This window comes from Pelodiscus sinensis, chromosome 18, assembly GCF_052426305.1.
Source record: "Pelodiscus sinensis isolate ZL-2025 chromosome 18, ASM5242630v1, whole genome shotgun sequence".
In the NCBI taxonomy this organism is placed as follows: Eukaryota; Metazoa; Chordata; order Testudines; family Trionychidae; genus Pelodiscus; species Pelodiscus sinensis.
In genome coordinates this window covers 767,590-793,265 of record NC_143069.1, presented here as the reverse complement: position 1 = coordinate 793,265, position 25,676 = coordinate 767,590, and the positions used below count along the sequence as shown (strand labels likewise).

General features: G+C 50.7%; 1 protein-coding gene across 2 annotated transcripts in view; it reads left to right on the top strand.

Annotated features, from left to right (window-relative positions):
- Positions 1–9,253: 9,253 nt before the first annotated feature.
- ACTN4 (actinin alpha 4) overlaps positions 9,254–25,676 on the top strand; it is an 82,666-nt gene continuing 66,243 nt past the window's right edge. Inside the window, exon 1 of one of the 2 annotated variants that reach the window (XM_075917223.2) lies at positions 9,254–9,448. In XM_075917223.2, the coding sequence (XP_075773338.1) occupies positions 9,320–9,448 (129 nt within the window). In that variant the 5' untranslated portion in view covers positions 9,254–9,319. The remainder of the gene's footprint in view (positions 9,449–25,676) is intronic. The other variant, XM_075917222.2, reaches the window with a different exon arrangement.

Genomic DNA, 25,676 nt, shown 5'->3' with positions numbered 1-25,676 from the left:
GGCTGCGGTGCGCTGCTGCGGGGGGTCTCCTGGCCCCGAGTGGTACAAGCCCCTCCAGCACAGAGCAAGGCGGCAGAGCTTGGCGCGCAGGGTGGGCAAGGGCAGTGCTGTTGGCCTGCCTGCAGGAGCTGTCCCCGGGATTGATGCTCTGTTCCGTGGCCTAGGGCAGTGGTCCCCAACGTGGTGCCCCTGGGCACCCGGTCCATGTGCAGCCCCTGCCCCGGGCGCATGACGCATGCACGGCCCCGTGCCCGGCAGCCCCAGAAGGTTGGGGACCACTGGCCTAGGGGTTGGAGCTGGGCCCTGCAGTGGGGGAGTCGCTCTGTGCACAGTGCTGTTTGTGGCCAGCAGTGGGGCGTGGCCATGGGGCTGCCTGTCATGCGGAGTGCGAGCCATGGGGGGGCAGCAGTGCTCAGCGCGAGGTTCCCGTGAGCGCCTGGCCAGCACAGGAAGCAGGGGAGGCAGCCCATGGCTCTGCCCGCCGGAGGCTGGCTCCTGCAGGTGGCCTCTCCCTGCTCCACTCCCCTGACTCATTCACTGGATCATAGCTCAGCAGACGGGCGAGAGCGTTTTCCCCCTGCCTCAGCCAGCTCTCTGCCCCTTGCAGCCAGGTCCCTGCTGCCTGGCTGAGCAAGGGGGAGCGCAGGGCCCAAGCCAGCCATGCTGCTGTGTAGGCCAGTCCAGAGTGGAGACCCACCCAGCCGTGGCCGTGGCAGAGGGGAGGCTGGGACGGGCCTGGTCTTTGCCGCTGGTGTGACAGGCTCTGTCCTGCCGAAGCCCCTTGTCCAGCTCTGGACAAAGGTCTCTTGTCAGCTACTCTTCCTAGCTGGCCCGTCTGGCTTTGCTATGTAGCCGGACACGGAAGTGCTCCTTCCTCCCATTGTTCCCCTTCCCCGTGCGAGTGCAGGCTGCCTTGGATCCGTGAGCTGCCTGGCTGGACGCTCAGCTTGTGCCCTTGGCTGAGGGGCTAAGGCAGCGGCAATGGTTTGATTCTGCACAGCCCCAGGCAATGCTGGGAGGGGGGGGTGTCCTGCTGGTGGGGGTGATGGGCTCACGCAGGCCTGCTGGTCCTCTGTCTGATCAGCTGGCACCAGAGCTGTGTTGGGATCAAGCTGATGGGGCAAGACTCCTTTGCGCTTGCAGCATGGAAGTGGGGCTGGGTCCTGTCCTTGCAGCGGGCAGGGGCTGGGGGAGGCCTTGTCCCCTTGTACTGTGCTGCCCTCTCACCGCACTTCCCGGGCCACCATAGAGCGGGGTTGTGCCTCGTTTGGTGGGAATGCCAGCCCAGCTGTGCCACCCTCTCCCAGGCCCCGCAGGCGCTGACGGGGACCGCTCAGGAGCTCTAGCAGCCAGCCTTGCTCCCCTGGGCTGCGTGCCTCTGAAAACCAGGCAGTCTGAACCGTCCGCATGGGGAGCTCTTGCCTGCGGGCTTTGGGCCCCGGATCTGAATGAGAACCTACGGTGGGCCTTGGTCCCTGGCTGCCATGCAGCTGCCCCTGCCCTGTGCGCGGCTCGGCTCGCCAGTCGTTCCTCCCGAAGCCAGTGATGCCAGCGGGGCTGCAGCGTTTCTCACTGGGGCTCTTGACCCAAAAGGGCGTCACAAGACCGAGGCGGGGGTCATGGAGCAGTGGCTGCTGGCCAGGTGCCCAGTTCTGAAGGCCGTGCCACCGCCCACAGCCGGAAGGGGGGCAGGGTGGGTGAAATATTTTCAAAGGGGATCCCCGTAAAAAGGTGGAGTCCTCCTGGACTAGCACTTAGCAGCTTAGCAGGGGGGACTGTTCTGTGCTAACAGTGGATGGGGGGGGGGGGAGATGGTTGCATGCGGGTGAGCCCCGCAGTCCCCCCCCCCCCATGCTTTCACCCTCTCCTGAAAGCAAGCTCCCTCCCATGACACAGACAGGGTTGCAAGCCAGCATCTAAATATATCCAGCACAGGAATGTTCCGCCTCGCTGCGCAGGAAATGGCAGGGCATAACCCTTGCTTCAGATTTGCAGAGCTAGGAAATAAAACAAAAATGGTGGGAGGGGGATGCTGATCCTCGCAAAATGGGGAGGGAGGGGGAAGAGAAGCAGCCAAGTCTGTGGCTCTGGTTCTTAGCCAATTCCTAGCTGGCCTGGGGGACCGGGGCTCTGAAAAGAGCTTTATATGGCAGCTTTCTGGAATCCCTCCCCCTTCTCTCCTTGTCAGCTGTGATCTCACCAGACAGCACCTAGGCTTCCAGGCTAACCCCTGTGCCAGGGGAAATACTGGGGAATGATCGCAGCTCGCACACAAGGCCTGCAGCGGATGGGCGTTGCTCTGCACAGTAAGGTGAGAGGAGAACTGAACTCGGGTACATCTGCTCCAGAAACCCTCAGTTCTTGACTACATCCCTTTTTCGGTAAAGGGGTGTAAATTAGCCATATCGAAAGTGCAAATGAAGTAGGGATTTAAATATCCCATGCTTCATTTGCATAATGGCAGCCGCTGCTTTTCTCTGAAAGGCTTTTCCGGAGGGGGGGCAGTTTAGATGGGGTATTTTCTACAGAAATGCCCCATTTAGAAAGATCCTGTATAATAAAGTACAGGGTCTTTTAAAAGGGGGCATTTCTGTTGAAAATGCCCTGTTTCAACTGCCAGGGTGGGGTGGGGTGGTGGGGCTTTGTTTTTTTGAGCCTTGTTTCAGCCACTGCTTTTTTCTGCCATTATGCAAATGAAGCGTGGGATATTTAAATCCCCGCTTCATTTGCACTTTGGATATGGCTAATTTACACCCTGTATCGAAAAAGGGATGCATCTGAGAGCCCCTGAAGGAGAATCTCACCTAGGCCCTGTACTGCTAATTCCTATGCTACTGTTCAGGAGTTTGGATTCCATCCGCTAGCAGGCAAGGGTGTGTACATGTATCAACAGACACACCCTCTCCCACTGTGATGGCATACGCCCCATGACAACTCACAAAGGAGCAGCAGGTCCCTCAGAGCTGTGTAAGTAATCTGGAGAGCCCAAGAAGCCAGATCCCACTACTGCCACCAGCTGAAAGAATCCACTGCCACCTCATGGGATGTTTCCCTTAACCCTGAATGCAGTTGACCTGGAGTGGTTTATTTTCCTCCAGCTTGAACATGAGCTCTGTGTGTGCCATCAGCTGTGGACCCTCGAGCTCCATTGACTGGGATGGTTCTGGTGTCCTTTTCCTGGGCAGAATGAGAATAAAGCCTTGCTGGAGTCTCCGTGGCCCCATTCGGCCTGCGAGCCGGGCTGTGAATGGGGACACGAGCATGGAGCACGGTGCTGAGCGACTGAAAGGAAGCAAGGAAGCAAACTGTTACAAACGTGGTTACGCTGGAGCAGAAAGCATGAGGAGAACTCCTCCATGTGTGGCAGGAGCTGCCCTGGCGAGCAGGGACCCTGGGGCTCAGCTCACTCCTTGCATGTTCCTCACGTCTGTCCAGGTGGCTCTGGCTCCCGAGAAACAGTGTTCACTTTGTTCCCGATCCCAGGGGCTTCCTCAAGCTTTGGTCCAAGTTCTGTGGGGGCCGTAGCAGAAGGGGGAGCAGCCAAAGCAGCTCACGCTGTCGGGTTTCCAGATGGAAAGAAAGAAAGACTAACTGTTTTTCCATTCCTGACCATCTGGTTTTCGTTATTTCTACCCTGGCTCCATGTCCTCCCTAGCCCAGTGCACACGGCTCTTGAACCAGGGTAGGGTGGAGCTTCAGCCCTGGCTCCAGGCCGAGTTTGGTTTGGTTTTGGAGAGACCAGCCCCCCATGGCAGCAAAGTCCAGTTAGGCCAGCTCACCAGTTGGAACCACCCATGTGTCCGTTCCAGTTCTGGACTGGCCGTCATGCTGGTTTCTCCCATTCTGCTCTTGTCTAGCCTTAGCTTTTCCATGCTGATCAGCAGAGGCGCGCTGGCCTTGGCTCCGGTTCCCCCGCCAGCGCCCTGGGCCTGCTTGAATCACACCTGTCTAGCAGGGCCACCACTGGCAAACGAGGGCTCAAGTGCCATCTGAGCCCACGCTGGCCACGAAGGAGCCTCTTGTGCCCGAGGACGAGTCTGAGAGCCTCTGTGTCCCCACTGCATGGGCTAGCGAGCAGAAGCAGGTGGGGGGAGCTGTGGGGAGAGCCAGCCATGGGTCACACGACACATCCCGTGGCTCGTGCAGGGGAATATGGAGCAGAGATCAGCTCTGCTCTCTGAGAGAACGGGGGAGGAGTATCATCAAAATTCACCGCTCAGCTAGACCACTTTGTTGAGCAGCCATGGGGACTGAACGGGTCCCTCCAAGGTCCTTTCCTGTCCCTGTCCCCGGATCCAGCCCCCAGGGCTATCTGTCTCTTGCCGATCGCTGCTACAAGGGTAACCCTGGAGTCACAATCTGGGTACAATCCAGACCAATGAGAGGGCAGCCACTGCAACCAAATAACGGGGAAACTCGCAGCAAAAGACTCAAACATCAACCAAGAAAACGCAGTCTGGGTTCAAGGCAGATTTTGCTCTTTTGCAGCCGTGGCTGACTTCCTCTGCGTTAGTCGGCCTTCCACAGCAGCACAAGGGGCTGGCTCCCCTTCTTCCTGGGTGGAAGATCTTTGCCTAAGCAGGTTTCTCACCTACGTTCAGTTCCCAGGGACCCGTCCTTCTCCTCTCACAGGCAGGGGAGGGATTGCTCCGTGGTTTGAGCATTGGCCTGCTAAACCCAGGGTTGTGAGTTCAATCCTTGTGGAGGCCAGTTAGGGATTTGGGGCAAAAATTCATCAGGGGTGTACTTGGTCCTGCTGTGAAGGCAGGGGCCTGGACTCGATGACCTTTCAAGGTCCCTTCCAGTTCTAGGAGACAGGCAATCTCCATTATGATTGGCTTCTCCTCTCCTTTCTTCCAACCTCGGGTTTCTCCCCAGATGCAGGATGCCCTTACTCTGACAGCGCCCCTGCTACTTTGTGCGTGAGTGAGGCATGGCCTCTGCCCCACGGCCAGCCAGCCACACACACACACACATGTGCCGCTGTCTAAGGCAGCCATCGCTTACCAAATACGTTTTAGGAATGATCAAGTGGGGGAAGGAGTGTCAGCCACGTGTGGGGCTGTGTGTCCCACCCAGCTAATGCACATGAACCCTTCTGGTATTCTGCGGCTGCCCCCAAGTGTCTGGCCAGTCTCGCCTCCGAGGGAGCCCAGGGAACGAGCAGAGAAACCCCCAAGTAGTGTAGCCCTGGCGAGGCACCAGAGAAAGCTCCGCCTTGTTTCTCTGCCCCAGAAGCAGCAACCTGGATGCTGCGTACCAAAAGGGCAGGATTTGCGGGGTTGCGGGGCCGCGCTCCATGCCGCATGCGACTCTCGTGATCCCTTGGCCAGGAAGCAGAAGTGTGCGCTGGACGCCCCGTGCCCAAGGCACGTGAACACGGGGCCAGGAGGCATGTGCTTGTGAATGGTTTATGCCCACGTGTGGCGTGTGACACTGCGTGTGACCGGACAGAGAGAGAGGGAGAGGTGCTGCATGAGACATACGACTGGATTTATGAACCCATCAACAGGCCTCCTACCAACCGCTCCCGCAGTATCACATCTGCGCTCCCCCTCACAACCCCAGGTGAGCACGGGCCAGGCGCCTAGCCCTGTTGCACAGTGGGCACCTGAGGCCAAGTGACTTCCCACGATCACATTCCTCTGGGGAAGTGGCCGTTCCCCAGAAAAGCTTGTGCCCTAATAAATCTGTTCCTCTCCAAGGTGCCACAGGACTTCTCGTCTTCGCAGACAGACTCACATGGTTGCCCTCCGCAACAAGGCCACGTGGCACCTCCGATTCTTGGCCAGTAGCTGAGCAGGGAATTGAATGAGGGCATTCTCTAACCACTAGGCAGTCCTTCCGCTCAAGAGGCACATGCATGTGTTTCCGAATTGGGTGGGTGTGCTTGAGAAACAGACTGTGTGTTTGTGAACCTGTGTGTGTGCGCGCACATGCGTGTGTGCATGCCCAGGGCTGTGACCATGTCAGCAACACAACTGTGTTTTTGTGAGTATTGGGGGGGCAATGTGGGTAAAGATGTACATGCGCCTTGTTAATGTTTATGACCAGGGCGGGGGGGGGGCATTTATAAGAGGCTGGGACTTCCAGCTACCTTGCAGCAGCTGCAGCGCGGGCCAGACTGTCTAGCTCCCAGCCCCTCTCCTCCCACCTGAGGGTCCGCCCCTTCTGGGGGCCCAGATCCACCTCCCCTCCTCTTGCCCAGGGGCCCAGCCGTTCTGTGGGCAGCCCTGCTTCTGACACACCCCCTGGTATGAACAGGTTACAAGGGACTCCCTCTGAGTAAACCCACCTCCCAGCCAGCCACTTGTGGCTGCCACCACATGGCTCCTTCCTGGTCACGCCCCTTGAGCCCAAATGCAGAGTTTGCCAGGAATCCCGGGAGACTGCTCAGCGCTTCCTTTCTGGCCCCGCCGCCTAAGCAGGGCTCTCAACCTTCCTGGCCCCTCTGGCAACCAAAGTTACTGCACAACCCCAGGAAGGGGGACGGAAGCCTGAGCCCCGCTGCCCCCAATGTGGGGGTGCGAGCCCCACAGTCCAGGGCGGGGGAGCCCAAACCAAGCCTGGCATGGTGGGGGCAAAGCCTACAGGCTACAGCCACAGGTGGGAGGCCTGTAACCTGAGCCTTCGGCCTCAGCACTAGGCAGCGGGGTTCAGCCTTAGCAAGCCGAAGGCCAGCCCTGGAGAGCCCCGTGAAACGGGAGAGCTGGCCATGGGGCAATGGCTGTGACGAAGGCCCAGCCAATGCTCAGCCACAGGAAAACCACTTCCTTTCTCAGCGCAAACTGCGGTTACCAATTGGGGAACCGGCGGACGGACCGAGGTTTTCGTATCAAGGCGGTTGGTTCCCCTCATCACAGCTTGGAGCCGGCATGAGCTTGGGCACGCTCCTCCAGGGCAGGGCTGTTGCTATTTATAAAGCTGCTGGCTGCTTCCGCCCATTGTTCCAGAAGAAGGCAGCTCCCAGGAGTCATGCTGGGGCTGGAGGGCAGGAATCAGTCAAAACAGCCCGTGGAATTTTAACGACAATTTTCCATCCAGTCATTTGTCCTTTGCTCTCCATAGGAGACCTACACCCAGTAATGACATGGTAAGAATGAACAATAAATACCATCAACTGCCAGTACTCACCACTTTCCTGTACTCAAAACGGTCCAGCTGTGCATCATTGGGCCTATATTGACAATTGCTAAGGGAGATTCCCTGTCTGGGCGAAAGGCTTGCAGAGCATACGTTTCTGAGTTCTGTTCTTGCCGTCAGTGCTGGCTTGAGACAATCCTGATGAATGAATGAAACAAGGAGCCAAGCGCATCGCTGGGTTTTGTTCCTCTTCCGAACAGTCCCCACTTTTCTCTGGTTCAAAAACTCGTCTGCTTTCTTGGCGAGCCATGGCCTCGGCAGAGCTGAGGGGCCGAGCTGTGCTCATTCTCGCCACCCGTCTCTTCTCGCGTGTGCTGTGGTAGGACTTTCTGCCAATCCAGTGGCGCAGACACTAAACTGGGACTAAGGCCCGCAGTGCCCACCACTGCCACAGCCTGTGCTGCCTCGCTAAGGCACTTGCCTGCTCTGTGCCTTGGTTTCCCCATTTGTCCAATGGGATGTACGGTACGTGGCCTCCTTCGCACAGTGCTTGGAAACGAGGCGCACAGCAGCAAGGCTGCTGCCCTCTCCACCCATGGCTCAGAAGGGGCCTGGCAGGAGCAGTCAGTCCACCCGCAGACAGCCCGTAAGGGCCGGCCCACCAGAGCCACCAGCCAGGGAGGGTACGAGGCGGGTGGGTAAAATTAAGGCTGGGGTGCCCTGTGCTTCCGGGGGCCCTGCACCCCTGCATGTTCTGCATTGGCTTAGGACGGCCCTGCCGCCCCCCCCCACCTCGGCTGTACTGCTAATCCCCTGGCCTTGCCCCCTCCCCCGGTGGCCCCTCCCCAGACCTGCCGCCCACCCGCCTGTCTGTACTGCTAATCCCCTGGCCCTGCCCCCTCCCGGCTGTACTGCTAATCCCCTGGCCTTGCCATCCCCCCCTCATGGCTCCCACATGGCCTTACTGGCCCCCCTGGCTGTACTGCTAATCCCCTGGCCTTGCCGCCCAACCCCTCCACCCACCCTATGGCCCTACCACCCACCCCCCAGCCTTGCCACCCCCTTGGCTGTACTGCTCCGCCCCTGGCCCCGCCCCCTGGCTGTACTGCTCCGCCCCTGGCCCCGCCCCCTGGCTGTATTGCTCCGCCCCTGGGCCCACCCCCTGGCTGTACTGCTCCGCCCCTGGCCCCGCCCCTGGCTGTACTGCCCCCCTGGCCCCGCCCCTGGCTGTATTGCTCCGCCCCTGGGCCCACCCCCTGGCCGTACTGCTCCGCCCCTGGCCCCGCCCCTGGCTGTACTGCCCCCCTGGCCCCGCCCCTGGCTGTACTGCTCCGCCCCTGGCCCCGCCCCTGGCTGTATTGCTCCGCCCCTGGGCCCACCCCCTGGCCGTACTGCTCCGCCCCTGGCCCCGCCCCTGGCTGTACTGCCCCCCTGGCCCCGCCCCTGGCTGTACTGCTCCGCCCCTGGCCCCGCCCCCTGGCCGTACTGCTCCGCCCCTGGCCCCGCCCCTGGCTGTACTGCTCCGCCCCTGGCTGTATTGCTCCGCCCCTGGCCCCGCCCCTGGCTGTACTGCCCCCCCCTGGCCCCGCCCCTGGCTGTACTGCCCCCCGGCCGGGGGAGTACCCCTCCTTTCAGAATGTCCCCTCTGAGCCAGGCTGCCCCCAGTGGGTCTGGACTCGACGCCTCCCCACGCCCCTTCCAGTCCTAGCACTCTATGAGCCATGAATAGTCAAGGAGGGCGTATGAATATTCATGAGAGGGCGTGGTTGTCAGCCCCGGAAGCAGCCCCTCCCCCCACAGGACTATTCCTGAGGGGAGGGCAGGGCCCGCGCGCGACATACATATTCATGAGCGAGAGGTGCCGCCCACTCCACGCATACTGAGGAGAGGGTTGTCATTGGCCACGCCTGCCACATGACTAGTCACGCGGCGCGGGGCTCCCCAGACAGCCGTGGCGAGGGGCGAGCGTTGAGATTGACGGACAGCTGGAGGAAGGGGTGTGCGCAGGCGCAGTGGGAGGAGGCCGGAGCGGGCAGGTTAAGGCGCGTCCGGCGCGTGCGCAGTGAGACTTTGGGCCGGGCAGACTGGGTGAGGTCACCCGTCCCAGTCGCGAGGGGCGGGGGCGGGGCTGCGCGCAGGCGCTAGCCCCTCCCCCGGGGCGGGCGCGCGGCGCCTCGCTCCCCTCCCCCAGGCGGCGGTCGGTCGGTTGGCGGCAGCGGCCGGAGCGCGCGAGGACATGGTGGATTACCACGCGGCCGGGCAGCCCCCCTCGTGCGGCGACGGGCCCGGCGGCTACATGGCGCAGGAGGACGACTGGGACCGCGACCTGCTGCTCGACCCCGCCTGGGAGAAGCAGCAGCGCAAGGTGGGGGGGCGCTGAGGGGGGGGGGGGGGGGGGGAGGGGCTGCTGAGGGGGGGGGGGGGGGGCGCTGGGGGGGTGGGGGGGGAGGGGTGCTAGGGGAGGGGCGCTGGGGAGTGGGGGGACCGGGGTGGGGAGGGCGGGTGGAGGAGGGGTGCTAGGGGAGGGGCGCTGGGGAGTGGGGGGACCGGGGTGGGGAGGGCGGGTGGAGGAGGGGTGCTAGGGGAGGGGCGCTGGGGAGTGGGGGGACCGGGGTGGGGAGGGCGGTTGGAGGAGGGGTGCTAGGGGAGGGGCGCTGGGGAGTGGGGGGACCGGGGTGGGGAGGGCGGGTGGAGGAGGGGTGCTAGGGGAGGGGCGCTGGGGAGTGGGGGGACCGGGGTGAGGAGGGCGGTTGGAGGAGGGGTGCTAGGGGAGGGGTGCTGGGGAGTGGGGGGGACCGGGGGGGGGGGGGGGGCAGGGGGGGTGCTGGGGAGGGGGGGGAGGGTCGCTGGGGAGGGTGGGGGTGGGGGGACCGGGGTGGGGAGGGCGGGTGGAGGAGGGGTGCTAGGGGAGGGGCGCTGGGGAGTGGGGGGACCGGGGTGGGGAGGGCGGGTGGAGGAGGGGTACTAGGGGAGGGGCGCTGGGGAGTGGGGGGACCGGGGTGGGGAGGGCGGTTGGAGGAGGAGTGCTAGGGGAGGGGTGCTGGGGAGTGGGGGGACCGGGGGGGGCAGGGGTGCTAGGGGAGGGTCGCTGGGGAGTGGGGGGACCGGGGTGGGGAGGGCGGGTGGAGGAGGGGTGCTAGGGGAGGGTCGCTGGGGAGTGGGGGGACCGGGGTGGGGAGGGCGGTTGGGGGAGAGGTCCTAGGGGAGGGGCGCTGGGGAGTGGGGGTACCGGGGTGGGGAGGGCGGTTGGAGAAGGGGTGCTAGGGGAGGGGCGCTGGGGAGTGGGGGTACCGGGGTGGGGAGGGTGGTTGGGGGCGGGGTGCCAGGGTTTGGCAAGGGACGGGTCTGGGGTTTGGGGAGCTAAGGGAGGAGCCTGGAGGGCTGGGGAGGGGGCGCTTGGGTGGAGGGCTGACTGGGCTTAGGGCTGAGGGGAGCCTGGGGGCTGCTGGGCAGAGGGGGACAGTGGTTCTGGGGAAGCTGAGGGGGAACCTTGGTGGAGGGCGGGGCTTGAAGGGCAGAGGGGGACTGGAGGGTACCCTGGAATTAAGGAAGTTTTAGGCTTGACCTGGAGGGAAATGGGACTGGGGCCTTTACAAGGCCAGGGGAGTGTCTCTGTGTGGGGTGACACACTAAGGAGGCTCTGAAGTGTGGGTCTGAGAGGCAGTAGTGGAAAGGGAGTGGCTGTAGACTTGGGATAAAGGGAAGGCTGGGGGGGAGTTAGGGAGAGGTTCAAGGAGCAGGGTGTGTCTCTAGGGTGTGAGCATTGAAACTCGGTCTGGGAGATGCATCAGTGCAAGGAGAGGGGTGGCTGCTCCATGATGAGTTTGCTGCTTACAAGTTTGGGCCCGTCCTTACTGGGGAGTCTCCAAGAGGGGGTTGGGTATTGGAGATTGGGGAACTTCTATTGGACCCTATCCAGGGAGGTCTCAGGCAGGTGACGAGAGAACCTGGGCTTGGAGGGTTGTGACCTGGGAGAGAGGCAACGGTGTTGATTAAGAGGGAGATTGAGGCAAGGGGGGAGGGGTGGAAAAGAGGGCTCTCCAGGGGTTGAGGACTTGCTGTTGGCCCTAATCTGGAGAAACATCAAGGGGGGTGGGGTGGAGCATAGAGGTGTAAACGGGAAATGGGCTTTGTTCCTGGTGGGGCAGAATAAAATGGAGAGCATGGGTGCTTGTGGGAAAGGGTGGAAGGGGGTGGGGTTGGCCAGGTTGTCATAGGTGTTGGTTGCATGAGGAAGCAGGAGTCATGGGGGTTGGGTGGGGCAGGTTGAAATGTATCTGGTGGTGGGTGGAGAGAACAAATTCCTAGTCACTGCTTTGAGGTGTTCCTAATTTTGCCATGCGTGGGGAATGCTGGGGGGCTCTGGAAGGGAAATACCTGTTTCCCACACCTGTCCTTGGGGAAATGCTTTCTCATTACAGAGCTCTCTGCAGAGCCACCAGGAGCTACTGACCTGTTGGAGATAGTGGTTCTGTTTATAGAAACTCTATTTAGAGTGTGTCTGCTTCATAGGGTGGCCCTTTTGAAATGCTCTTCTCCACTGGCTGAGTTTCTTGTCTGGTCAGCTGAGAGAGCTAGTAGTGTGACCATGGAGGTGAAAAGCTCCAGTCTATATGCTTTCCTTGTATATCTAAATGTGTCAGAATTGAGGGGTCCCTCAACCAAGGTCTTGCCTGCTGCATCAGCTGTCATCATATAAAAAATGCACCTCCTGTGGTCTCTGTGCACTGTAGTTGTTTTTGTATGTGAAGCTAGACCTTCATTAATAGGCATATGGTCAACTGATAGCCATAAAAATACTGAGGCTCAGTTACCTTGCCTCTTACCACTCCTGAGGGCAGCTGTGTGCCTTCTAGCAATAGCTAGTGTGGTTCTGTGAATCCTGCTGGTTTGCTGGAATCCTTCGTAATTTCTGTGGCCTGTAACACCTATACCCTTAAACTTAGTAGGTCCTGTCTTGAAGTGCACTGTGAATTCAGTCAATTGTAGCCAGAAATTATTAGGATTGCAGCAGTATTAACAGTTGAATTCTTACATAAATCCAATCTTCCTCCCCCAGCTTCATCTGATTTTCTATTGGGAGTTTCACAGAGCTAGGCAGGGCACGTATTTTTTCCTACTCTTTCAAGTCGTAGAGGACTGTTGGTAACTACAAAATCCTATCAGCACAGCAGGGCAACACCTTGCTAGCAAGACTCAATTGGTTGTGAAGAGTAGTGCCATTTTCTCTGCCTGTTTTTCCAGAACCCTGGAAATGTAGTAATAGCAGGAGTGCTCTGACCTATAGTTGTTTTTTCATTCATGCTGGTTAATAATTTGAAGATCATTTGCATTTCAGATCTGTTTCTTTAGGCAGGTGGTGGAGAATTCAAGGTGGCCATCTGCTATTTTGTTTAATTATCGTAATTGCATGCTGTTTAAGACAGAGCTAAGAATATCAGCGGAATTCAAGGAGGTGGAGGAATTTTTAGACTTCATGCTGGCAAGAGAAGAAACTTTCAAAGGGAGTATTTTGTTCTAAATGTAACAAGTATGTGTTTGTCAAAACTATGTAACAAATCCATGCTGTCAAGCTTTTGGTGACTTTAGGCTGAAATCAACCCAAAGATATTTTTAAAATAGCCAGTACAGTAGGCTGTTTCAACAGTGTGTAAAAGCCAAGTCCTATTAGTAATGATATTACCATATTTTTGGGGACAGCTGTAGGGTAGAGGTTGTGCACATGGCTTTCTTTTCAATCATGCTGATGCATTACTATTAAGAAAAATCTGAAGGGTAGCCATGTTAGTCTGCAGCCTGTGGAATCTTCAAGACTAACAAATATATCATGAGCTTTTTGTGGGTAAAATCCACTTCTCCAACTCATCTGATGAGGTGGCTTTTACCCACAAAAGCTCACAATATAATTTGTTAATCTCGAAGGTGCCATAGGACTGCTTCTCTATTAAGAAAAGGTTCTGCCCCCTTTCAAGCACTGAACGATGGCTTAATTTAAATCAAATTAAGGTTTTTAAGTGATTTGTTGCTGTGGCATGGCATCTTAGGTGCCGTTCTGCTAGGATAATGCTATTAATGCTGACTAATTCAGAATGTGTTTATTTTCATGATGTAGAACAGTGGTCCCAACCAGTAGAGCCGGATCTGCCTGGTAGACCTTGGAGCCTCTGACTCGTGGTCCTGACTGGTTTGGCTGGGAGGCTAGCAAGTGTGTGCACTTCTGCTGCCACTGCCTTGCTGCTCCTGGGAGCCTCTTACTTGTTGTGCAGAGTGGGGGAGATGGGGGTGTTGTCACTCTGTCTCCCTCCCCTGTGTGAGGGCACGTTGGGGGTTCCCCACCTCCTGCACCCCCGAAATGGCACGAACAGACTCCGCCAGCCAGTAGAATAGAGGTGGTTTATTGCTTCTCCAGTATACAGCACAGATGTCATCAGGTTACAGGGCAGGCCTAGAATGCCTCAGCCCCCCTTGATATGGGGGAGGGGGTCTCGGCTTCTAAACCCCCCAGCCTGTTGCAGAGGCTGCTTCCTCCATGCTCCCAGCCAGAAACGAAACTAACTCTTCTCCAGCCCTGCCCCCCAGCCAGGAGCGGCATTCCACCTTCCTTTGTTTCTCCCCATGGGGGGTAGCTGGTCAGACAGGTTTGGAGCCCCCATTGCATAATGACCAGACAGCAGAGGTCGCCACAGCCCTAGCAAGGCACCCCCACTACGTCACACCCTGTACCCCTCTTCACAGTGTGAGAAGTGTGGGTCCTTGGCAAAGGGCAGGGGTATTTGGGTTTGAGGTAGATCCTGGACTGACTTAAATTCAAAAAGTGATCTTGTGCTTAAAAAGGTTGGAGACCACTGAAGTAAACACGCAAAGCCTGTCCCGTATTCTCCCCCTGATCTATTTGTCCTTCACTCTTCACTGAAAATATTTAACTATTATATAGAAATGTAAATTTAAATTAACTGTGTAAGTGAGAAAATGTCTATAGGTTACACAGTTAACCACAGGTCCAGGGCACCTGCTGCAGCTCTTGGCCCCACAGGTCTCCCAGAGCTTAGGCTGCTGGGGCCATGACGGCTGGTGGCCCCTGCAGTCCTATGAAGAATTTTAACCTTTGCCGGTAGCTGATAAGTGTCAGCTTATCAGGTAACCGGTTAAACTTTTACATCCCTGTTATATTATGAAACCAAACGCTCACCTTTTGAAATAGGGCTAAAGCTCTGCAACCAACTGGATATATTTTAAATATATAAGTTCTTCTAAGAATTGTGTGATAAGAAAACTTGACCCTTCAAGGCATTGTTTATAGTGGGCTTTGAACCACCATTCCTGCCAAACTGCCTTCAAGTGTGCAGTGCCTGATGTGGGTAGGACCAGAGTCTCAAACTGTCATGTTTCTAGTCAAACATATTTTAAAAGTTATCTTAGGATAAATCTACCTGAGAAGGTTCTGTTTTTAATTCTGCTTGCAGAATTAAACTGGCAAAATCCTCCTAATGTAGATGTACTCACATAGCAGATATACCCAGACTCAGGCTCATGAGCCACAAGTTGCTCTTTAATATATTTTCTGCTGCGCTTGCAGCACATATTAAAACTGTAATTTAATTACCCATTTTAAGTTGTTAATCTATTACTGTGCTGCTAACCAAGTGTAGTTGATAAAATAATACTTAGTCATTTTGCTTTGAGAATAAAATATAATCTAAATATTTTTTTGTCGTGCTATTTAAATATGAATGTAAAGTACTGTAGTAAATGAAGCTGTGAATTCATGCTATTGTCTTTTGAGTAGTGTTGATCACTAATTTCCCTCCTGAAACTGAGGGAACCAATATAAGCCATACCAGATTAAGCAGTCTTTTACCTGTATATCTGTGTGTAGTAGGGCTTGTAAATTCAACTTTACTATTCTTCAGGCCTTTGATGCAGCCACAGTGTCTATGCTGCTCAGAACATGTTTGGAACAGTGTTTAAGCCAGATCTTGCCTTTTGTTTTCGAATGCGGTTAAAAGCAAAGTGTAGCCAAGGCCTTGGTTGGGGAACCAGAGTGCAACTTGACCAAGCAGGGTGAATGTTCTAAGAGGATAGAGCCTTGATCGGTCATGACACAGTTTGACCCCGTTCATATAGGCAAGATCAGGGCAGCAGTAGCTTGTTTTAGGTACTAAAAGAGAAATCACTTGGCCTTAAAGGTGACTGCTGCTCTTTTAAAATGTCCTTTTGGTAATTTATACATTAGGACTATGTCTACACTCACGGCTTCTTGCGCAAGAAAACGTCCACGCTGCCATGTGCGTGCCATGCTTTTGCACAAGAGCTCCCATGGCATGTGGACGCTCTCTTGCGCATTAAAGTTCTGACGGCCATTTTAGCCATAGGGCTTTCTTGCGCAAGAAATCCTTACTGAGTGTCCACACTGCCCTCTTGTGCAAGAGCTCCTGCACAAGAGGGCTTACACCTGTTAAAGTGTACCTCTTGTGCAAGAAGTCCTCTCTTACCACGCCATACTGTAAATTTCCTTGCGCAAGAGCAGGCGGGCAGTGTAGATGCTCTGCGAATTCTTGCACAAGAAGCCGCGAGTGTAGATGTAGCCTAGATGTTTAATTCAGTTAGGACTAGGACCATGTTAATACTGTCCTAAAACTATTGAAGAAAGTCAAAGCACAATTTATACCAGTGGCTCTCAACCTTTCTAGACAACTTTATCTCTTTCAGGAATCTGATTTTTCTTGGATATCCTCTCCAAGTTTCACTTCACTTAAAAGCGATTTGCCTACAATATTACATGTAAAAATACAATTGTCAGCATACTATTGCAGAAATTGCTTGCTTTTTCATTATTTTATAATTATAAAATCAATTGGAAATAAATATTGTACTTGTATTTGCAGTATAAACAAGTCATTGCTTGAAATTAATGTTTACTGACTTCCAGTGCTTTTTTTGTAGCTGTTATAATGCTACACAAGTATCTAAATTAAATTTTTAAATTAAAATTAAATTAATAGAGACTGCCTGTCTCCTAGAACTGGAAGAGACTTTGAAAGGTCATTGAGTCCAGTCCCCTGCCTTCACAGCAGGACCAAGTACCATCCCTGACATGTTTTTGCCCCAAATCCCTAAATGGCCTCCACAAGGATTGAACTCACAACCCTGGGTTTAGCAGCCACTGCTCAAACCACTGAGCTATCTCTACCCCTACCCCCACTTTGGCTCTGCATTTAAAGTGTATTAACATCTAGATGAGTTGCTATACCCCATGGAAGACCTCTGCATAATAGGGATGTAATAGTACAGTCGATTAACCGATAAGCAAAAGCTTATAGGTTAATGCTATAGCCTACATGCATTTTTCCCCCCACCCTCTTTCCAGTAATTTTTTTTAGCAGGCTGGCCAGCAGCCCAGCTCAGTCCTAGCTTGTGCCAGGTCCAGGACCTACCCCCGCTTTGGCTCTGCATTTAAAGTGTATTAAGAGCCAGGCAGGCAGCCCAGCTCAGCTCTGGTATCAGAGGCAGCAGTGTGGGGCAACAGGCAGAAAGTCCGTGAAGGGAGCTGGTTTTTAAACTGGCTCCCCTCGCGGATCAGGTCCCACCTGGCATTGATACAGAGGCAGCAGCGCAGAGTGATGGGACTCCTTACTGGCTGCTGGGCCTACCCCTGGGGGCTAGAGACTAGTCGAATAACCGATAAGAATTCATGAGGATACTTGACTACAGGCAGTCCCCAGGTTACATGGATCCGACTTACATCGGATCCCTACTTACAAACGGGGTGAGGCAACCCCGCACTAGCTGCTTCCCCCCAGCAGACCAGGGAGACACGGAGCGGCTTTTCTCAGCAGACACCTCAGCTTGAGAATAAAGGACTGAGGGAAGTGAGGTGTGGGAGAATAAAACTGAGCTCTGGAGAAATGTTTGGCTAGAGTTTCCCCTACAATATGTACCAGTTCCGACTTGCATACAAATTCAACTTAAGAACAAACCTACAGTCCCTATCTTGTACGTAACCCGGGGACTGCCTGTATTCAATTAACTGATATTTAACATCCCTACTGTGTACCCCCAGTTGAGAACAAGTATCTAGACTTTTATAAGCCCAAGAAATGGGGAAGGGAGTTTGACATTTCATAGTTTACTGAACATTGCGATCTTGATATTTGAACAGTTTAGTGTTTCATTTTCACTCCTTTTAGGGATGAGAATGCTGGTGGGTAGCATTGCATGCTATTTTGGCTGTTGGTTGATTTCTGAAAGTTTAGTGTATTGCTGAAAGTGTCTAATCCTTCCCCCTTCAAATATTCTCATCTCATTTTGCCAGATTTCAATGCCAGTTGCTGCAAGCTTCACTATGAGGAGGTAGTGAAATGTAGCTGGTGCTTCCTTTTTATAAAGAGAGCTGACACATCTAGAATAGCAGGAATATTTATGTTTAGACAGTTGCAAACGAGTGTTCACTCAGCTCTCAAATACTAGTTTTCCTGGCAGTTAGGGAAGGACAGAGAATAATGGAGAGAAACTAGATTTGTCTTTCTTTTGAGCTTGTGGTTGGAGACCTGGTGTCACCTTAGATTAAAATGAGGTGGAAGAAGTTTTGTGGCTTACCTTTGTGTGTACCATGTGATCTGTCTCACTAGAGCTGTTTGGTGGTAATACAGGACCAGAATATTAAAGCTGAAATGAAATAGATTAATATGAAGTGTGTGGCTTATTGGGGATTGGGTGCATCCTAGGAATAAGGAGCAGTGCAAATCAAGGGTGAGATGAATTGGAAGAAATTAGAGGATGGTGTCAAGACCAAATTAAAAGGGCCTGACTGCAGCAGTTCTGAGTTGTGTACAGGCAGACCTCCGTGGAAAAACTTAAATGGCACCTGCAAAAAAACTTAACTCACTAACTCTTCTGATCTAAAAACCATACACTGACTTCTCATTCATGGGAAAATATGTAGTGGGTGACCAAATTCAGGAGTGGTAAGTGAAACATTTGACCTATTAATGTGAACTGATTGCGAATCAGTTGCTTATTTTTGTAGATGGTACTGAACCATGTGTCTGAAGGTTTGAAGAATGTATGTATAACAGGCACAATTGGATTGGTGCCAAGCTTTTCTAGCTCTGTCTCTTCCATGCTCTGTCCTGCTTGCAGCAGTTTATAGATATGGTAAATATATAAATGCCTCAATGCTGTCTAAATGCTTTCTTATAATCATAATGAAACTGCTTAATCTTAATGTTGGAGTCAAGATGGGTGAGGGAATATTTTAAATTGGCATTTACATAGAGCTCTCCTTCAGGGCTTGCTTCAGGTGACTTAGAAGAGCCCTGTGAAAGCTTGTCTCTTTACAACAGAAGTTGGTTGGGTAAAAAATGTTGCCTCATCTTGTGTGTCTAATATTCAGGGACCAACATAGTTACAATAGCACTGCATAGTCTTAATGTTAGTGTGTGCCTGGGCTGTACTTGTTTCAACCACATAATGCAACTTGCCAAGATCCACAAAGGGAACCTGTCTATCTGATCTTCACCAGAGGTAGCCAGGTTTGCTCAGTTGAAAAAATGCTGAATGTTCTTCCAGGTTATGTTTAAATTGGCATACTAGTAGAAATACAAAGTTCACTGATTTTTAAAGTGGAAGCAGCGGTTTCAAATCCAGTCTGCTCAAAGGCTAATAGTTTTTTTATAGTGATAGAAATGTAGCCGTGTTAGTCTTTTTTATAATCCATTCAACCTCCAAAAATAGCTCCTGCATCTTTCTCAAAGAAACTTTTGATGTATGTAACTGCATCCACACAGAATAAGTCTTTTCACTGGTTATTTACAGCAAGACAATGACACACAATTTAGCATCTGACCCATTGAAATAGTTTTGCTGTGTGCCCTTTTAGGTTTTTTCTTGCAGCACAATGTTTGGAAGAACCGACTCTGCAAAGAAGCAGAGAAATTAGCCCAGCTAAATGTTATGCAGCAGTACACTTTCAAAGTGCTATATAAAAATTGGAGGCAATTTGGTCTAGTAGATTAAGCTCAGGAGTAGGAGCTAAGAATGGATTCTGCCACTGGCTCTCTGTGTGGCCTTGACCATCAAATTAATCCTTTCTCAGATTACCTGTCCTTAAAAAGGCAATAATATTACACTTGTATGGGTGCCTGCAGAGCACCTGCATAATGTGAATTAGAACTGTTCAGCGTTTAAATTTCTCAGTGAGGTTTAAATAGCAGGCCAGAACACCACACATCAGAAACTCACTTTCATTTTATTGCCTTTTTTCTGTAGCTCATGTGCTTCTCTGCATTCTTGGATAGCCCCTTTTAGCTACTAGCTCACACTTTTTTGAAAAGAGCTACAGAAGCATGAAATAGAAACACACTTTACTCTGAGGATGCTTTCTGCTGTTGTTGGTTCATTGGTCATGTTTGTTCAACTATCTTGCATTGTCAGTCCTTATGCTTTGAGTTAGTTTACTTTATGCCATTTCTACATCTGTAGTTAGTAGTGGGCATGTGAGTTCAAATTAGTCTGGAATAGTCTGAGGGTGAAGTGCTTCAATAATTTATTTAAATTGCTTATTCTGCATTGATGACTTTGTGTCAAAGAAGGTTGCAACTTTCAAAGTTGAAAACTTTGCCTTGCAATTTTATGGCATAATATCTGTCACTGGAGAAATTTAAGAGCAGGTTAGACAGACGTCTATCAGGGATGATATAGACTGTGTTTGGTCCTGCCATGAGGGCAGGGCGCTGGATTGGATGGTCTCTCAGGTCCCTTCCAGTTCTAGTAATCTATGATAATCACAGACTTGAATTTCTTTGACAATTTTGGGGTCTCAAAGATGAACAAAGACAATTCCTATGTGAAACTGACATTGAAATGCTGCTGGAAGGTCTGGAACAGGAATCTCAGTTGTTGAGGCTATGTTTTGATGCTGTTATCAAAAGACACGCTTCCAGGTTAATGAGCTCTTCAATTTCAATACACAGTTTCATTCAGTGGCAAATTTGAGCTTGAAAAATGCAAAGAAACTGATTTTTCTGCTGCTCTTGACTGTCTTCCTTTTTAACTTGATATTTACACTTTACTGTAAAAGAATGATCTAGTTCCATTATTTCAGTTCATTCAACTGCTTGTTTCCTGCTATTTTAGCTCTAGCAACTTGAGTCGGATAAATTCATGCACTGGTGTGTGATCACTGAGAGTGCTATTCACTAACTTGCAGAATTGATCAGCGGGTTTCATATTTCCTATATCTGAAGTGAAAACCACCACCTATGTTATATCTGCATCAAACTTAACACCGCACCGTATTAATTAAACACATCTACACTGGAACTCCCTCTCATGCCATCGGTGTGGTTGCTGTGATGTTTTCTGTAAAATTCCTTTGTGCAGGTTAGTGTCAGGGGGTAGCCATGTTAGTCTGTATCTGCAAAAATGGCTGTGGCAACTTGCATCTGACACAGTGGATTTTTGCCCATGAAAGCTTATGCCCAAATAAATCTGTTGGTTTTTAAGGTGCCACATGATACCTCATTTTTCTAGTGTAGATTAGGTCCAGTGAATGTGACACTGAAGGCTGAAAACAAGATGAGGTAGGCAACTTCTGTATATAAACCATAGGATTGAGGGCTTTGTCCGCCTGCTGGAATTTGCTAAATCTAGCAGCCCAGGTCATCTAGCAGTTCACTACTCCGTTCCCCTTTCTTTAAAGGCTGAGGCCTTGTCTACACTTACCAGGAGATCAGTCTCCCAGGGGTCGATTTAGCGAGTCTAGTAAATACCCAATAAGTTGACTGCTGATCGTGCTCTGACTCCATTACGCCATCAGATTGCAAAGCGTAAGAGGAATTGACAGGACAGTTTCTCCTGTCAACTTTCCACAGTGGAAATGCTGCAATAACTTGATCCAAAGTACGTCAACTCCAGCTACGCTATTCATGTAGTTGGAGTGTTGAACCTTAGTTTGACATTGCTCCCTAGTGTAAGTGTGGAGTGAGCAACATTCAGAGAGTGACGGAAAAACATTTGAGGACTGTTCTGCTTCTGCCTTTAAGGAGCAATTGATTCATCACCTTGAGTGGTACTGACCTACACCAGGAATTGGCTTCTCCTATGTCTCTGATGCATCAGTAAAAATTAAATAGCTTTAGACTCCTGGATGACATGATTTGCATCGAATTTCTAACGTATTTCCTGCCAGTTAGCCAAACTATTTGGTGGCCAAGACTTTCAGAAATTATAGTTCATTCTCTTTCAAAGAGAAGCTGCAAGTCTCATCTACCGAGTAAAGATTTTTGACAGTATAAAGCCTCTGTTATGGCGAAACCAGTGTTCTGTGTACACAGTACACAGGAGAGCTCAGATGCCACCCAGCTGATTAGCAGAGCACCCACAGCTATTTTTTTCTTCTGGTGGTGCTCATTTGCACATCCCATGGTGCATATAAAATTATTCTTCACACAGATGGAAAAGATTAGTGGAAACCTTGGGTGAAATGCATGTCATCAAGGCACTCTGGTCCTGAGGGAGAGCTCTAATAAATAAATAAATAGGGCTTGCCGAACTGCGGTGAGCCCCGCTCGCCAGCCGCACTGTCCAGTGATCTGCGCATGTGCAGATCGCCCGAACCTGGCTCTTCCAGATTACAATCTACTCGCCACAGGTGAGTAGGTTGTATTATTTGTCGAGCCCTGTGTGCGTGTGTGTGTGTAATTATATATATATATATATATGGAATGTAAAATTGAAACAAATGTTTTGTAATCAGATTGCTGAAGGATGCAGTAAAGGTGGCAGTGAGTGATACCTGCCTCATATCTGATGGCTCTGGAGGAGCTATGGAAAATTCACTTGGTGTTGCAGGTCCCTGCTTCTGCCTCACTTGTAACTTGCAACCTCACTGTTTTTGTTTGTGATGGTCTGCACTAATACATTAATTTAAACTTAAAGACATCACTGTACTGGTAACATTGTAGACTGACCTCAGTCACATGTTTGAACTAGGAGAAGCAGACACAGCAGTGTCAGGCTAGAGGGCCGCTTTGATTCCAGCAAACACTGCAACACCACACAGAGTCCCTGACATTTAAACACTTCAGCATACTGTAGAAATAAAACTACAAGGCTTACAGTGGATTAATCCATTGCTCAGCGTGAATACTGACTCCTGCAGTGACAGGGCAAGGGATGTTAATTTCAGCAGAAGACTACATAGGGATATTTCACTGCTATTGAATAGGTGTATGCCTGTGTGCCTACACAAGCCAGCCAAACAGTTGTGGTTTTACTGCTGGTATGTGTCCAGTCCCTGAGGTTTCCTTGCTGGAATTTCAGCTATGTGACATTCACAGCAGGGTAGAATTTGTCTGCATCCACTGCATGGTTTTCCACTGCTAGCAAACAAAGTCAAGTAAACCAGTGCTAGTATTCAGCATTAATGGCAATGTATATTCTGTCCATGTGTTCCACACACTTATTTCCCGTAGTGTTGGAGAGATCACTGTTTTCACAAGAAGAGGATATCTTTGAGTGAGTTAGTGGAAGCCATCTCCTTTGTTGTGCTAGCAAGTAAAGTTGGAAAACACCAGGGCTTGTTTTACAAGTGAACTTGATATTCTTGTTCTGCCATGAACTTGGACTGTAAATCCAAATTGTGTAAGAAGGGCATGCACGTGGTTATCTTATAACCATGATTTAAACTTGGTTGGTTTGGGCAAAATCAGGACAAAAACACCCCAAGGATTCTGAAGGTGATTACATTTTTGTATTGTCTCGATTTAGATGCCACATTACAACAGCACATTATAAAGTCTGCAGTATGGTGCTGTGCTGGATAACTACCTTGCCTAATAGTGCTGCATTGGTATAGGGCATTTGCCAGAGAAAATCCAGTGTATCTGCATAACTTCTGAAGAGAGGATTAAATTGAAGTAAACAGAAGCTGTACTCAAGACAAAGAGCCTAGGACTTGAATAAAGGATAAAGAGCCTGTTAATAGATAAGGTGTTTACAACTGTAGAATAGCAGGAATTTCCATTTTCTTCTCCTCGCCTCACCTGTCTCATAATGATTTCATGACAGTAGGAGTGGCTTTGGCTTCTTGTTCAACTGCTACAGATTCTCAATCCTCCTTAAAAAAGTTCAGCTATAAAAGAGTTCTGGGTGGTTTAAAAAAAAAAGTCTTAGTTTGTTGAGCCCCCTCAGCTCTCATTGGCTTTGTTGAAACCTAGGAGTGCTTGGCACCTCAAAGAATCAGGCCCTTAGAAAACCTACAGAGGGGAGGATTGAACTTTGAACCATTCACTTTAAAACTAGCAGTGTTTAACTTTCAAATAGTGAGTAATCCTCATTGTACTGTCTTCATGTACCTTCATCTGTTACCTGTAAAACAGGCCCTCATGCCAAAGATGTGTTGGGCACATAGCACTTACGTTGGCAGCCACTGGGCCAAAGTCTTGAGAGAATATTGAAATTCAGTCTTAAGTAACAGTGACTGTGTTTTTGCTTGGAGTTTGTCCCCCATAAATGTTGCTAAATATAATAATGATCCATAAGATGGTGGTGGTTTGATGTAACTAACTGGTGGCAGTGCTCAATAGGGTGCACAAGGTGTGAAATGCTTCACTAAGAGTACCCTTCTCAGGGCATGGCAGCAATTCATAGTTAGCTATAGGAACTACTTAAACTGTCTAATGGCTTACTTTCTAAATCCGTAAGAGGGTTGCATAATATTACAGCAATAGCTTAATTATACCTCTATGCATAAGACATCTACTTTGTTAGAAGAGTTGGCAAGTGTTGGGTTTAATAATTAGCTTTATTATACTGGGTGATCTGCTGATTGCTTAAAGGTATACCTAGTAGAAAACTGATGGCTTTTTACTGCCACATGGCACCTGTCTGTATACTAGGACTTACAACAAGGCTATCTGATTTCCACTTGGCTCTAATTCCTTGTGTCTCACTTCAGAGCTACAGTGGGAACACATGCTTCTTATTGTTATGCCAACGCTGAAAGAAATGCTGTAGTCTTGCTCAGTTTGCATTATAGGCCTTGCAGCAAGACATGACTTACCAAGTAGCATCTGTGTGTGGGTTTTTGGGGAGATGGGAAAGTTCGTCATTTAAAGCAGAGTCAAAATTGAAAATGGTCTCTTGGAGTTCCATGTTTATCAAAACATTTCCAAATAAAATGTGTAAAATATTTTCTAACTTCCTGCCCTGTTAACTGGTATCTGAGACTCAAGTCCTACAGGCCAAATCAGGCAGCTCTCTCAATTGTGAAACTTTATTTTCTTCAATAGGCATGTAGATGTGTAATAGGTTGGAACGTAGTAAACTTCTCTGAACAAGGAGTTGTTCTGTTAGATTTATGGAGTCAACGCTGGTTTATTCTTAAAACTTAGCTACAGTGGTCAGGGTGTGAAAAATTCACATCTGATTGCTCCTATGCTGCTTTAATGCCTAGTTTAGATGCAGCTATTGCGATGGAAGAATGCATCTGTTGATCTACCTACAGTTCAGGGAGATGGGTGACTTAGGTGTTCTGCCAGCTAAAAGCTTTCACTCTACTGACAAATACATTTCCTGCAGAAACAAATGGCAGATTAGACTTTGAATGCATGTGGGTGCCATATTTTACGGGCATTCTTGAGCCTTCACTACAGCCAAGTAAACAAGATGACCATTTCCAACAACAATATGTGGGATCTAATCTCTTGACTGCCTTTCAACCTAATTCACTTTTTTCTTAGTGTCTGAAAAATAACTTTACTCCGTGAATTTTCTCTTTTTGTTTAGCAAATAACATTCAGTTATATTCAACTAGGAATGAGGAGAGGTTTATACTAGTACTATATTGCAGATATAGAGTTAAGTCTTATTTAAATATGCAATAAGTAGCTTTTCTTACAGCTGTGGTGCACCAGGAAGACATAAACCAGATACAAAATTCATGTAACATTTAGTGTCATTAACTTGAAACTTGTCACATGCTTTCTGTGAGACAGACAGACTGGAAAAGGGTTATAAAATTGTAGTCTGAGACTTTCAAAGCTCCCTAGGGAATTTGGATACCTAATTGAGTATCCAGATTTTCTCTTAACCTTGAAAATCTTTAGCTAAAATCTTGAAAAGTGAGTTTTCTCCAAGTTCTTCCTCCATTGGGGCTAAAAAATAACACAGCCTGGCACTCCTGCCCAAAAAGTCTGTTTCTTTCGTACAGCATTTGGAAGTGGGATCCTGGACTCTACCATAATACAAAAAATAAAAGGCCGTTGAACTGTAAGTTGATGGCCATGTGAGCTGTTTAGTCACCTCCGAGAGCACCTGTCTACACTTAACAGGCTGCAGCGAAGACACTACCCATCAGCGTAGGTAATGCACTCCCTGAGAAGCAGTAGCTATGTTAACTGCGGAAGTACTCCTGTCTGCATAGCACTGTCTAAACTAGGAGCTAGGTCAATATAAGTGGCTCAAGGTGTGGTAAAGTCCATATCCCTGAATGGTGATACTCTAACATAAGGGTCTAACGTAGACAGACTAAGCCTGGCAATGCACTGCTATGAACTTGTGAACTCTTCACATTTTTGATGCTGAAGTTGGGG